General features: G+C 41.1%; 2 protein-coding genes across 16 annotated transcripts in view; one reads left to right on the forward strand and one right to left on the reverse strand.

Annotated features, from left to right (window-relative positions):
* afdna (afadin, adherens junction formation factor a) overlaps positions 1-6,454 on the forward strand; it is a 122,022-nt gene extending 115,568 nt beyond the window's left edge. For 9 of the 15 annotated variants that reach the window (XM_082504887.1, XM_082504899.1, XM_082504901.1 and 6 more), the window contains 2 exons: positions 4,061-4,148; positions 4,547-6,454. In XM_082504887.1, the coding sequence (XP_082361013.1) occupies positions 4,061-4,148; positions 4,547-4,703 (245 nt within the window). In that variant the 3' untranslated portion in view covers positions 4,704-6,454. Of the gene's footprint in view, positions 1-4,060; positions 4,150-4,546 lie in introns of those variants that run through there. The other 6 variants (XM_082504894.1, XM_082504900.1, XM_082504888.1 and 3 more) reach the window with 3 other exon arrangements.
* Positions 6,455-8,559: 2,105 nt separating this feature from the next.
* The window catches only part of tdrd15 (tudor domain containing 15), an 18,434-nt gene continuing 12,739 nt past the window's right edge, over positions 8,560-14,254 (reverse strand). Inside the window, exons 3-4 of the mRNA XM_082505158.1 lie at positions 9,255-14,254; positions 8,560-9,020 (exon numbers count right to left, since the gene is read on the reverse strand). The exon at positions 9,255-14,254 is cut by the window's right edge and continues 466 nt beyond it. Of these exons, the coding sequence (XP_082361284.1) occupies positions 8,909-9,020; positions 9,255-14,254 (5,112 nt within the window). The 3' untranslated portion in view covers positions 8,560-8,908. The remainder of the gene's footprint in view (positions 9,021-9,254) is intronic.

The following is a 14,254-nucleotide window of genomic DNA, read 5'->3' on the forward strand; positions in this document are numbered from 1 at the left end:
TGAAACCTGCTGAGCCTTAAACACGCATTCTTTCCAATGACCAGCAGGCGGCGAGTAAACAAGCCAGCTTGGAAGCTAGCCTGAGAAGATGACCTCGCTAAGCAATTCCCTAATGACTTTATGGTCAGTTATTAGAGTTACTTAATAAAAGATGATTGTTTTGTAAATGATGATCCAGTTTAGAGTTGAAGAGAAAAAACAAAGCAAGGTAAGATTTAGGGAGAGCTTCTCTGCTCCTGATGGAACAGGAACCCATGAGGTTTTTGATCCTCTTTTAGTTTAAAAGAACAAAAAAGTCCCCAAAATAAAAAAAACAAAAACAAATTGGGGACTAAAGTGGATTTTTTTTCTTGTCACATGTAAAAAGCAGCTCAGTCAAAAAACCTACAACTGATAAATTGAGGTTTTGACCCCAGTACATATGTGGTAGTGAGTTATTTCCATAGTATTGGTATCACAGATTCATCAGGTTTTTAGCATCTTCTGTTAAAAACTTTTTTCATAATGTAAGGTTCCCAAAAATCTAGTAAGTACCTAAACTAGGCATTGTGTTGGCCTGAAAAAAGACAGATGACTCGGTGATGAGTAGACATAACGATCCCTTTGTGATGCTGTCAATTTGAGCAGTTTGAACATCCATAGACAAACAGAGCTTTGACTGCAGCACAGTCTGAGTTTCAGCAGCACCTGAGGTCCAGGAGGCCGCCTGCACCTTTAACACGAAACCACCTCCATCGCCGCTGCTGCTTATATTAAAGATCAAAACACATCCAGGACCTCATGGGAATTCTGTGCTGCAATCTCACTTAAATTAAACAAAATCATCCCACTAACACCCCCCCACCCCCAACAACCTACCCCACCCAAACACCCTCTCCCCCTCCCTCGGGAGTAAAATCTGCACGTTTCACCTCACAGTCAAACACATTGTGCATAAACACACAGCAAACAGTGCACTTTGGCTGCCAGCAGCTCACCCCAGTAACCGGCTTGATTTCTATTGCTTTTTACTGCCTGTGCATAGCTTCCACCAGGCTGCAGTCTGTATTTATTTCCTTATTTATTCTTTGCTGCTCTTCCCCACTTTGCGTGTCTGTGTTTTGGACTCTCTCTTAATTTGCTGTCCCAGAAGTGCCTAATTTTCCCTCCTCGTATCAGCTTTTGTTTCATTTCTGTCATCTCGCCTGTCAGTCTGTGTCTCTGCTGTAGCTTCAATGCTGTCTAACGCTGCGGCTTTATTTACTAAAACCTTATTACAACTCCCACAGGGCTTTGCGGCAGGTTCAGGTGAACAAACAGCACCTGAGTCTCCAGCTTCCCTGCCAATATGAAACTGTATTTGATGTGTGTTATTTGATCAGCTGGCAGGTCCTAGAGGTTTGAGTCTCACTTTAATAAAGTGTGGCCTCTTCTTGGGTTAGAGGTATTTTTGTGTAATCAAGATTGAAACCACAGGAAAAACAATACAGATGCCAGTTTGCCTCAAAGGTGCACGAACCGGAGAAAGCTGCAGAGGAAGGACGAGTTCAGTTATCCGCAGAGAGCGATGCTCAAACAGAAAGATGTGTACCAGAGCAGGGAAACAAAACAGCAATTTAAACGGGCGTCCTTTGGCCTCCAAGATAACCGAGCCAGAGTAAAAGAAAAACATTCATAACCTTTGAGAATCAATCACAGGCCAGTGGATGACTTTTTTCATGTGAATGTGAAGAATTTTCTATTGTAGTGCCAGAAGTATAATTTTCATCTCTTTTGGCTGCACAGAGGAATGTTTCTGGCCTTGAACGAGGCTTGTTTCTCTGTGGTTGCTTTGTTCTCTGCCAGTTTGTATTTATGTGGGCTGAAGTGGGACCCGGTTTGATCCCGTCCCAGACTATACTTCAGATCCCCCACCCCCTCTTGCTTTTGGCTCCATAAAACCCAAAGTAAAAAGCCTGGGAGCTGCCAGCTGGATGAATCTATCGGGGTTCACACCCCATCACTGTGTCTGCGTCTGAACTGTACCAACCTTTGATTTGCATCCTGAAACACGAAACCTTACATCCATCTAGACTGCAGTTGTGCTCTTTGAAAAGGCAGCCAAGTAGAGTTGGGACTGGATGTTTAATGTCTAACTCGTGGGTTTTTCCTGAGTGAGATTCAACCACTATCCTCACCAGTACACAGAACACAAGAGAAGAAATCCTCTTTACCATGTGGAGCCAGTGTTTCCTCTTAGCATGACGTGCCAAATACTGAGCCACGAAGAGAGTCTGCCAGGTTTTATCATCCCACATTTCTCCAAGTTCCTGCTTGCTGGTTTTAGCAAGTGAAATGAAACATTTTATCAGCTAAAAACAGAAAAGAACAGCCTTTATGGGCATTTTTTTAAACGATTCTGTATTCTTGTAAACGTCTTTTTAAAAAAAAAGAAGAAGAAGAAAAACAAAACCACGTCGGCTATTTTGAACAGGCAATTGGTGTGAGACAATTCCTAATTTATACTCAATTTATAAAAGGGAAAACAAAACAGCCAGGCACTGTCACACGGGATACTTTTACAAGTATCTGGGTTCTTTAGTTATTTCAGCACGTTACAGGAAAAGCTGTAAATGGTTCATCCATTGGGGACTATTTTCAGTGGTGGATTAATACGCGTTTGGACCACTGGGTTCCAACCAGGGAGCACTTTGCAGGTATTTCTCAAAACAGCAAATAGTTACTCAAATGAAGGTAGCTAGGGAGATACATCCGCCACTGTTCAGTGGCGGATGTATCTCTTTTGGTCATTAGTTCTGGTTAATTATGATTTGGTAAAATTAATAGATAAATGGTTAAAAATTCCATATTTTGCCCTCTATGTGGTAGCAAACTTGACTAACTCTATAAAAAGAAACAAACCAAAGCCTGGGTTGGTCACCAGTCGGAGGCAGTAGATCTGCAAACAGCTTCAGGAAGGAAGCAGGAATCTGCACCAGCATCCAGTCCGAAAGTGGCCAGCAAGCTCCAACACATCTGGGCCGATGTGTTTAAAAAAAGAGCCTTAGTCAGAATTAGAAGTCTGTTTTTCTTCCTGTCCGGCTCCAATGCAGCCGTGTTGGCCAGAGAAGATGTAATTGGGTGTCAGTGATCAAAGTGTGCCCGGGATCTTTGTGTTTTGGAGCTGAAGTGAGCGATGGTCATTTTTAACAACCAAAGGGAAGTAAACAAGCAAATAAAAGAGAAAGTTCAAATACTTCTGAAGCTTTAATATCAGCACTGTCGGTTTTGGTCTTTATTGAAAGTAAACCATTAACACTTCTATAGCCAGCAGGAAGGAACTTGTATTTTTGTGTGCTGGAAACAAGTCTCAGACTCCTGGCTCATCGGATCCTGCGATGGTTTTACGAAGCTTTACCTTCGTTAAGCTGTTGATGTTGCTACAGTTTGGAAAGACACAGGAATGCATAAAACTAACGTCTCACTTGGGGTTAAAGGTCGCGGTCACCCTCTTCATGTTTGTTCACCTGGCTTCTTTGGGAGCCCTTCTTCATTTTTCTGAAGATACGCCGAGTTTAAGCACTGCTGGATTTAGATAGTAACAGAATTGGTTCGGACATGTTTAGCGGTGACCTCAACCTCAGAGCCCACCTGACACTTCCACAGACCATTGTTGCTGCTTGGGAATGGCTCTTTAACTGCTTTTTACTTTAGTGCTGTGTTTCTCTCTCTGCTCGCTGCTCTAGTTTAATGAGATCTGAGGTTTTTGTCTAATGCTTCTCACAACTCGCTCTCTTTTCTTTCCTCCTTTCTGCTTAGGCTGGTCTGTGGGAAATGAAGTGATAATGACTGGAGAAGCTGCTGGGTAATGGTCACCGGGGTCTCTGGTCTGCTGTCGATTCAGTTTGACTTAAAGCATTTTCAAGTGCACTCACTATGTGTAGTTGTCGTCACTGATAATTGATATCAGAGATCTTCCGAACCGTCTCCCAGCAGCTTCTGTCGCAGATGATTTTTGGTTAATCACAAGCTGCACATAAGCGATGCTAATTCGTGTCTTGCTGCTCTTTGTCTTTCTGCTGTGTGGCTCATGAACATCTAGCAGGATTTAACTCGTACACTGGAAACTCATCAGGAGTTGTAGGAACAGGAGAAGTCTACAAGGACCCGAGAGACAAATGGACGAGGAGGTGAGCTCTGTTTTATTAATTTTTTTCTTTCTTTGCCACTTTTAGTCATGGGTGGTTGTCTCTGTTGTAGCAGTCTACATCCATTTTGCCTTAAACTACAGATAATTTGGGTTTAAGTGCCTTTAAAAATGAATTATTCCTAATGACCAGCAGGGGGCAACTCCTCTCGCTCTAAAAAGAAAAGACACCTACTTCTCCCTTGACTTAATGTCTCAGTAAACGCTCCCCTGGTGAGTTTATGGTCTCGGTTACTATTTTTGAGTCATTAAATAAAAAAGGATGTTTATTTTGTAAATGATCATCTTTATTTTGGAGGGAAAAGTCAAGTTGGTACTCAACTATAATAAACCTGCATTATTTCTTCTAGTAAGTTTCTGGTTTTAATCTTAATTTTGCAGTCAAGAGCAGGAGAACTCGATCCCCAGCGATGCTCCGGAGAGTCTGACCTTCAAGGAGCGCCAGCGCCTTTTCTCTCAGGGGAAGGAGGTTTCCAACAAGGTCAAGGCTTCTCGCAAACTCATGGAGCTGGAGAACGAGCTCAACACCAAGCAGTAGACCTGAGCCTTTCACCTCCCAGCGCCACCTTAACGCCGACGCCACCGTGATAAGGTGCTCCTGGGGGACAAAAACATCGAGAGAGAGAGCCGGCGCTTGCTCCCCCTGACACTGACCGTCGCCGCCTGTTTGTTTTCCCCTCTCTCTCTTTTTGCTTTGACTTAAATCATCGAATAACTGGACCACTCTTTTTTTTTTCCTTTTTTTTTCTTTTTGACGTAGCGATATCAGCAGAAGAGATTTTTATGGCTTAAAAATCTGCTTCCCCTTCGTGTTAAAACCTGTTAAAGATGTATAATGATAAAGCACTGTAAAAAAGTTTTAATTATATCTAGTGAGAGTCCGAGAATCACATGACAGAAAGGGGATATATTTTTGTTTGTAAATTTTTTTTTTTTTTAATATTTTTTTGGGGGGGGCGGTAGAGAGAGGTTTATTCTCTTTTTTTTTCATAGCTAAGTGAAATTTGAACAGTTTTACAGTTTTATTTTATGCTCTATTTTCTGTATCATGTTGTTTTTCAATCTTTTAATCCCTCCTTGCCAGCAGGAACGCCCAACGTTGAGCTCCACACCTTTTTATTTTATTTTTTTATTTTGTTTTTTAATTAAATTCTCAGCGAGTGGAAACACTGTTATTTCATTCTATAGCGAAAAGGTGTGGGACATCTTTTTTTTTTTTTTTTTTTTTTTTTCCTGTGATTTTGTTTTAGAAAAACTCTGAAAAGGTTCTTCGGGAAGGATCTTTTAAGTGCACAACGTTACTGTAAATACTCGGGTCCACTCACTCTTTTACTACTGTAGAAATCTGCCAGGAAACTTAAAAAAAAAAAAAAAAATCTGCAAAACTAATGTGATTTAACAGCCCTCCTCTTCGCTGCCACCAGAGTCACATTTTTACGTGTTTCTCCCCTTCCTGACTTCTACTTTTATTTCCTTTTAACCAGAGTAGTCGTGTGAGATGAATTTTTCGCCCTAAATTCAAGTCAGAAAAAGGAACTTGTTTTGTTCACCCACAATGTGATTAATGTTGGTTTTCACAGTAATATTAATATTGACAATAATATAACAAAAAGGAAAAAAAATGCAGCTACTCTTTAAGTGCTTGTTTGCTTTACAGATATTTATTTCAAACCTTGTGGAAAAACTTGCACAACGACTTGTTTTATTATTAAATATGTATCTGCAAACTGTTCTGAGATTACATTCGGGAACTCTGTGGTGATAAGAATAACAATAATATTAATAATCTGTGGGTTTTTTCTGCTTTAGAGACAGAAGTGTTCTGTTTTTACACCAGCTGTAGTCGGAGGGAGCCAGGTGTTTCACAACATGACCCAATTGTACAAATATACACAACGCAACACAACACACAAGTGCAGTCTCAAAAACTCACTCACCGCCACTGCTGATGTAGAAATGAAGCGCACTTCAAACCCCCTCCCCCAAACTTGTGATGTTTCAGATGTATCTCTCTCTCCCTCTCCTGCAGTTTGTTTGTTTGACTCCATCCTGTGTGTCGACTTATATATTTTTTCTCAACAGGAGCCTCTGATAAGACATGACGAGTTAAAGACGCTGTTATAATAACTGACCTGTAAAAACACTACAAGATGCTCCCCACACATACAAACAAACAAACACAGCAACAACACCAACTTCTCCTTTTTAGGTTTCAAAATGAACTGAATCATTTAAATGGTTTCATGTTTAGCCTTTTGTAAATCATTAATAAATACAGATTTTTCAACAGTGTGGACTGGAAGCGTGGTCTTTTGTCACTGCGTTTAAAATCGACATATGGTTAGAAACAATTCAATTAAGACTATTACTTAACTAGTTAGGGTGTTATGTAGCCTTCACAGCCTATTTGTGTATTTATACGGTCACTTTTTGGGTACATCAGCACTTTGTATAGATAGAAAGGATTAAAGACAAGCTATTTATAAAAGCCAGTGGTACTACATTCAAATGGAATATGAACTGGCGGTGAAACGGTGCTGGGGCATTTCGGGTGTATTTAATCTGGGACAAGCGCTCTGATTTTGGAAGTTGTGTTTGATAAACTATTATTATTATTATGTGTTACTACCGGTAAATGGACTAGTTCTTATATAGCGCTTTTCCACTCTTCTGAGCACTCAAAGCGCTTTACACAACTTGTGCATTCACCCATTCGCACAAGCACAACTGACATTCACACACATTCATACTGTGTGAATGGAGAGCAATTTCGGGTTAGTATCTTGCCCAAGGATATTTGGCATGCAGACTAGGGGAAGCCGGGAATCGAACCACCAACCTTCCGATCAGTAGATGACCTGCTCTACCACCTGAGCTACATACCCACCGGTATTTTAAGTTGTCATTAAAATGTGTAAAGGTTAACAAAGTTAATACTGTGGCAGATCGTCACTCTTCGGAACTCGCTGAAGAATCCTGACGTTTTAAAGATTTTTCTTTTCGGTTTTGCTGATAATGCATGTACACCTACTGGCGCACGTTTAAAAAAAACTTATATGTAAATCGGCCTGCTTATTTTAACGCGTAATCAACTATAGCATAAAAATTGAAGTTCAACTTCGGAGATGATAGGGTAACTCTGGGAGAGCTCTTCAGAACTCGCCCGGGAATTCTACAGTCATTGGAATCGACACGTTTTTAAAATGTCTTTGCTGTTTATGCGTTTTGCTTTTCGATATTAGTGTAAGGATTGGTACACAGAACTTAGCAGCTGAATCGGCGTTCTTTATTTTCCAATACATGAACAAATATAAATCTAAACCCACCATCATTACATTTGGGAACTCTGTGGTGATAAGAATAATAATACCATCATATCACCACCAAAAGCAAAACTAATCAATAACGCTCAGCAACATTACACTTCCTGTTTCCTATCATCTTTAGGTGGAAACTAGCGAGCTAACTCTGTTAACTTCTTACTCAGTTAAATAAATAAAAAATCCGTTTTCATGGATACCTGGATTTCAAACTTAATTTTGCTAATGACGTCAGGCTTAAAGACCGGAAAAACACGTCTCTGTGTAGAGATTATGAGCGACAGGAGTAAATACGTTTAATATAATCATCTTTATTTTTTGATATATATTATGAAAACATGTAACTTTTTTACCGCGTTTGTAACAGAAAACGAACATGGCGACGGTTTATTTCTGTAACGTTAACCCGCGCCAGTGTCCTCTCTCTGGAGATCTATTTAGAAATATGACACAGAATACACACAGAACATTATCAGTACGACCGTGACGGTATACACAGGCTTTATGACTAAGTCTTTTTTCCCGGGTTCCTAGATGTCAGGATGGCCGAGCGGTCTAAGGCGCTGCGTTCAGGTCGCAGTCTCCCCTGGAGGCGTGGGTTCGAATCCCACTTCTGACAGTATTTTTTTCTTTTCTTCCTTCCTTCCCATCATCGCCACAAAATGTTTTCATTACTGTTCTTATCATCAATTTTCACAACGTGATCACTCCAAACTAATTACATTTATTATTGGCTGCAGTTGTGGACTTAAATATACTCATGAAAATAATAACGGGATGTACTGTACTTTGTGGTATAATGCCACTTTTATGTAAAATATACTATTTAAAGATAAATGTACATCTCTTTCAGCTGCATTTATTTCTTTGACTCTTTTTGGACAGAAAAAGAAAGTTTGTTCCTAGCAGCACTGCCTCATTGAGGAGCTTATAAAAAAGAAATCTTGGCTTGACAGCACCATCAAGTGGAACATGTGTGCAGGTCATAAATTTTTTTTTAAAAAAACCCTAAATTCCTTAAACACACAAGTGACTGATTGCTGACTAAGACAACAAACAACGTGAGACCAAAAGAACAATCAGTAAAGATTTTATTTTTCACAATGTTGCCTTGACTCAAAACGTATTTAAAATATAAAAAGAAAAGTGTCAGAAGTGCTGACAAGGTAGTGACAATATTTTGTCTTAATCAGGCAATTACTTTTTATTTTAAGTTTTAGATATTTGAAAGTATGTGAAATTTAATAACAAAAATATCTTTTGGTACTATATGTTTAGTCAAAATGATCAGAAACAGAAATTAGAACCAATATAATATTTTTCACACAAACGGCTGTTTAACATAAAGAACTGTTTAAATTCCTTAAACATCCACAAAATTTTTGTGAACAAGCCCAAACTTATTCTGAGTGACATCGTCCCCTCACATCCCCCAGTGGACTCGAGCTTCACAAGAACCTTCCTCTTCTGGCCCACACTGCTCCTCACTGTGAAGGACCTGGGAATGAGCTCTAAAGGGGCTTTGCTCCAGGAACCTGAAAGTGCCAGAGGTTAAGCACAAAAAATGTGATATTTATCTCACAAATCCACACACATTTCATTGTTCTTTCATTCATTTATTCACCGACTAAAGCACAACTGATATATACTACACTAAGAATACTGAATCGATTTGAAGTCATTAAAAAAACATATCAAAGGACTAAATATGTGCTTATTTTGATCACTTCTAATACACTTTCAGTCAGATTTTAAATTATAAAGCATACCTGAGTCCTAGCATGACATCCACATAGCTGGCATGTCCAGCATCCACCAGCTCCTTGGCAACATGGACACCATCTACAAGAATGTCCACCTTCCAGTGTGTGTTTGACACAAACTCTATGAAGAAGATCTGGAGGTTCTTCCCATACAAACATTGCTGGAAGAAGACCACCGCCTCATCAGGCCACTGATCATCCAATCCAGCTGGCTTCACACCTCTCAGGATGCAGGAATAAGTGACCTTTGGGAGGGTTGTTATCTTGTCTGGAAGGTCATCCAGCTCAACTGACACTTTGTTTGTTACAAGAAGAAAATCCTCTAGAGACACACAGAAGTCAGAAGGCGTCTTAACTGCAGCAGCAAAGCCAGAATATAATTTGTCCATTTGAACTGGAGCAAAGGCAAGCCGCTGAGGAGGGCTGGTCTCCACGGTTGGTCCTTTTTCAGTGCCTCCATTGTGCTGCAGTGACACAACTTGATGCAACATGAGAAACAGTTTGTTTATGATTATTTCAACCATCCAGAGGCTATCCGCTTCAGAATAACGCACAAAAATCAACTTGACTTCTTTGCCTATCAAGGGTTTCAGAGTTTCACACCAGTGTCTGTGATCATCGTCCTTCTCAGTGAACCCAAGACTGTTCATCTTGCACAGCACTGCAAGGTTTGGGAATTTCAACAGGTCACTACACTGCTGTCGAATTGAACCAATTGGGATTTCCACTGTTATTCCGTGATCCACCAGGAAAACATTGACATTTTCATCACTCAGGTGCTGAACTATGGCTCTGTGCCACTTGTTTTGACTCTGGACTTGAACTAAGCACTTGAGGCCTTGTTTGATATCCTCTCTTGCTACCATCTTGCACTTGACCAGGCTATCTGCAATGTGACTTTCCAATGCAGTGAGACAGTCACTGGTCCTAAGAAGTCTTACATAAAAGCAGCCATTACTCTGGACCGACAAAAGCATTCCATTCTCTGAGTCTCTGGCTTGAATAGATGGGGTAAGGGATGCATTTCCAAATCTCTTTGTCGTCTTACTCTTGCTACTCTTGACTCTTATCCTGTGATACCTGTGAATTTTCATCCTCATCGGCACTAACACCTTAACAGATGGTGGTTTAGGCGTGAATGTTTCACCTTTGACAGTAGCCATCTTTCTTTCAGACCTTATTTCATTCTTGCATGCTTCATCTCTTTGGTTATTCTGTTTGTGGGACCTCAATTTCTCATTAGCTTCAGAATTAGGAGACTCATCCTCCCTTTCAGTTACAGGTCCTGCATTAAGGCCCACTTCTCCATCAAGAACCTTAATCTTTATGTCCCACTTGGTTCCACATTGCTCTATGAACTCAACCATCAGTGGCTTCTCCATTACTGCATCAGTGAAAGCCACATCATTTCTGAATGTGCTTGGATCCAGCAGCGAGCATGGTATACTGAATCTCGGATGTGACAGATGCTCCTTTGGTATAGAGAAGATCTTTTTCTTCTCAACGACTGCCGAGTTTCCATAGTCCACAAACTCAACTTTGAAACACGAATTGCCTGCAAAGTTCTTCACAACTGAACGATAAAGGGCACCGTCCTCCTCAAACTCAGCCAAAACAATGTCATTGATTCTTAAGGTTGTAGGCATCTTCAAGGATTCTCTGAGGGTACCTGAGTTGAGAGCTTCACCCATTTTCAAGATTGCAGGTTCATCCTCTGACAGCTGAAGAAAAAAGCTGTAAATGGAGTCTGTGTGGGAAACAAAACACTTTGCCCTAAAGCCTGCACATATCTTCTTGTCAGGCAGCAGTTGGGGTATTTCTTTTGCCTCTTTCTGTTGGGCTTGCTTCTGTTCCTGTCTTTGTTGTTTCACTTGATTGTTCTGCGATTTCACAGAGGCCCGGGTGTTCAATGTGCCCTCATTCTGTGTTCTCACTCTTGTGTTCTTGCTTTGAGTTCTCCCACCAACAAGGCTTTTTGTGTTTTCTTTCTTTTTAGTACCTCTGTGGACAGTGGACAATGTCGAAAGATTTGAATACACGCTAGGATGACTCTTGCTTTTTAACGAAGACTTTGTGTTTCGTTTGCAGGAGGTTTTCTGTTTTCTGTTGATCATCTCAAATCTAACAGCAGTCTTGGGTTTACATGAAAGACTGAGAATGAGCTCCTTCAACTTCTCATTGATGTTCATGTCTCCATCAAATAATTCGACATCAAATGAACCATCTTCATTCTTTCCAAGTATGACAGCTTTCACTTGCTTGTTGAGGACTGCACTACTGAGCCACTCCTTAACATCTGCATACACATCTTTCTTGGACACTGAATGGAGACAACATCTCACGGCTTGCATGGGGGTGTACAACAAATCTGATGAGTCTCTCGGGATGAACATGACTTTGGTCTTCTCTGATATGCTTGTGTTTCCATAGTCCACAAAAAACACACTGAAATGCAGAGGTGAATGAATAGGATGCACTACACCGCGGTACCACTTGCCATCAAAGTATTTTGCCAGGCACAGTTTGCTTACAACAGCTCTTGTAACAACTTGCATCATGTGTTTACTCTCCTCTGAGATTTTCTTCTCAAGCTCAACAATAATGTCAGTGTTTCTTTCAAGATGGCAGTAGACCTCCCACTGACTGTTAACGTAGGTGACATACATTTGTTCCTCATTTCCTGGGTGTAGATCATGTGAAGAGTAGATAAAAGATTCCGGAAACGCTGCTTGCTGTTGCCTTGTTGACGCAGTCACTCGTGTTGCCAGACCTTGTTCTGTGAACGTATCTGTCACACTCTGCTGGGTTTGGCTGTTGTAGAGATCAACAACATTGCACAGCCCCTTGTTTTTCACATATAACTGGGAGACAACTTTACATTTTAGAGCTCCAGTGCTGCTGAAGACAAAATCTTTCAGCAACCTACAGCCTTCTGGACTCCAATTCCCAGAGTTCTTAGGGTCAGCAGGTTCAATTAAGTTGTAAAGGCTGCACCTGAAAGCTTGTTCTTCCAAATAAAGAAATTCTGGCATTATTGCTTGAAGAATGTGTTCACTGACTTGGACAGTATTCCCATAATCAACCAACGTTACTGTGACATTGTCTCTCTGTTTTGCAGTGATTAAGGCCCTGTACCATCGTCCATCTTGAGGTGACTTGGCAATGCAGCATGAATCTCCTGACTCTAGGGGAACCCAATGAGTTGAATAATACTGCTGAAGTTTATCCATCAGTTCTTCCAAAGCTGGAACCATGTCTTGAGGCTGGCACCAGAAATCTGATGGAGAGCTGATATAAGAGCAGTTCACAGTCAACTCACACCCAGGCTTGATATTTAACAGCTTGATGCTAGCAAGAAGTTGAGCTTTCTCAGGTTCATTCTCAGGTTCATTATTCGATGCATTCTCTTCTTCCTTAAAAATCTTCCATTGCTCCTTATCCTTAGCGATGTTTGTTTTCACATTACTTTGGAGGCACCTTGTCTTTTCTGTCCTTTTTTGGTCCAAGTGCCCTTTCGGAATGTATTCAGCCTGCTTGGAAGAGACCAGGAGCTCAGTAATACTCTGATTGTTGCCACTTCCCATCTCAAAAAGGTCAACAACAAATTTGTTTTTTCTCATTTGTACGACATGGATTAGCAAGGCTTTGTTTGACACAGCTCTTCTGAAGAAATCAGAGGCTGAACTTGTCCAGATGTCTTCAACAGGAAAAACATTCGAAAGAGTACAACAAATGGCAAATGCCGCCTTGCAGGCAAATGACTCAGGAATATTCTTGATCAGCATGTGCCACACTTTCTCAGTGTTCCCAAAATCGATGAACAAAACTTCAGCTCCGTGCTTAAGAGTGTCTGTCACTACACCCCTGTAAAAATGCATGTCTCCCTCATAAACTGCACAGCACAGTGTTCCAAGCTTAGGATTTAACAGTACGTCTTCATCCAGCTTCACGTGTTCGAAGTGTTCTGCCATCTTTGACATCATTTCTTCAAACTCCTCATTGCGTTTTTGTGTTCTAATCCAGAAATGGTTTGGATTTTGGACATGTTCAACATAGCCCACAAACACGGAGTCTACCTGCACCTCTTCTACCTTCAGCGTTTGCCCCAGTGTTTCGCCCATGATTGTTTCATGGTACAAGAAGCCACCCTGTTCTTCAGCCTCAGAAACGGACTCAACCTTCATGACTGGACACTTTCTGACAGGCTCCGGCTCTTCCACACCTTCATCTTCAGCACTAATTATAGTGACACAGTACAGGTGGTGTTCTTCATCGTATCTAGTGATCTCCACGTGTAATCGTCCTCCAAGTAAGCCTGATTTCAGGAGACACAACTGCTGAGTTTTGATGGCCTTATCCTCATCACTCAGGCATGCCAGAGAGCAAGGGAATGCCATAATTGGCGTTGAATACAATTCAGGTGCCAACCTGTGGATGTTTTCAACTTTGACGGATTCAACGAATCCGTAGTCAACAAACGAGACTCTAACCCAAGAACTGCCTGGGAGAAACTGCACCAAACCTCTGTACCATCTCCCATCTTTGCTTTTAGCTGAGGACAATAAACCCAGGTTCTCTGGAGTCATCTGAGAACTTTCTTTAGGTCTGCATTCACATGATGCAGCTAACTTCTTTGACATTTCCCAGAGCTCTGCTTCCACACTGGCCATCTGACAGTAAAACAACCCAGGGCTGACAGCGGCAGTTACTCTCACTTTAGCTTGTGTCCCACAACACAAGGCTGGTCCATAGAGTGAAAAAATGCCTTCATATCCCTGCAAACCTGGTGGTTTAAAACAAACTTCTTGTCCCCTTGGCTTTTCAATGAGTAAGTCAGGAACCGGCTCTATTTTCTGTTTGAGAGGCATCTCTGTAAGCATCTCTACCAAGAAGAGAAATGTATCAGTGTCCACATATCTCCCAAAGCCATGTGTAACTAAGCCGGTGTTGATGTCAGGGACTTCTAGTAGGAGGACTTTGTGGGGAAGCAGTGCTTGAATGTAACC

This window comes from Aulonocara stuartgranti (genome assembly GCF_965226115.1).
Source record: "Aulonocara stuartgranti genome assembly, chromosome: 15".
In the NCBI taxonomy this organism is placed as follows: domain Eukaryota; kingdom Metazoa; phylum Chordata; class Actinopteri; order Cichliformes; family Cichlidae; genus Aulonocara; species Aulonocara stuartgranti.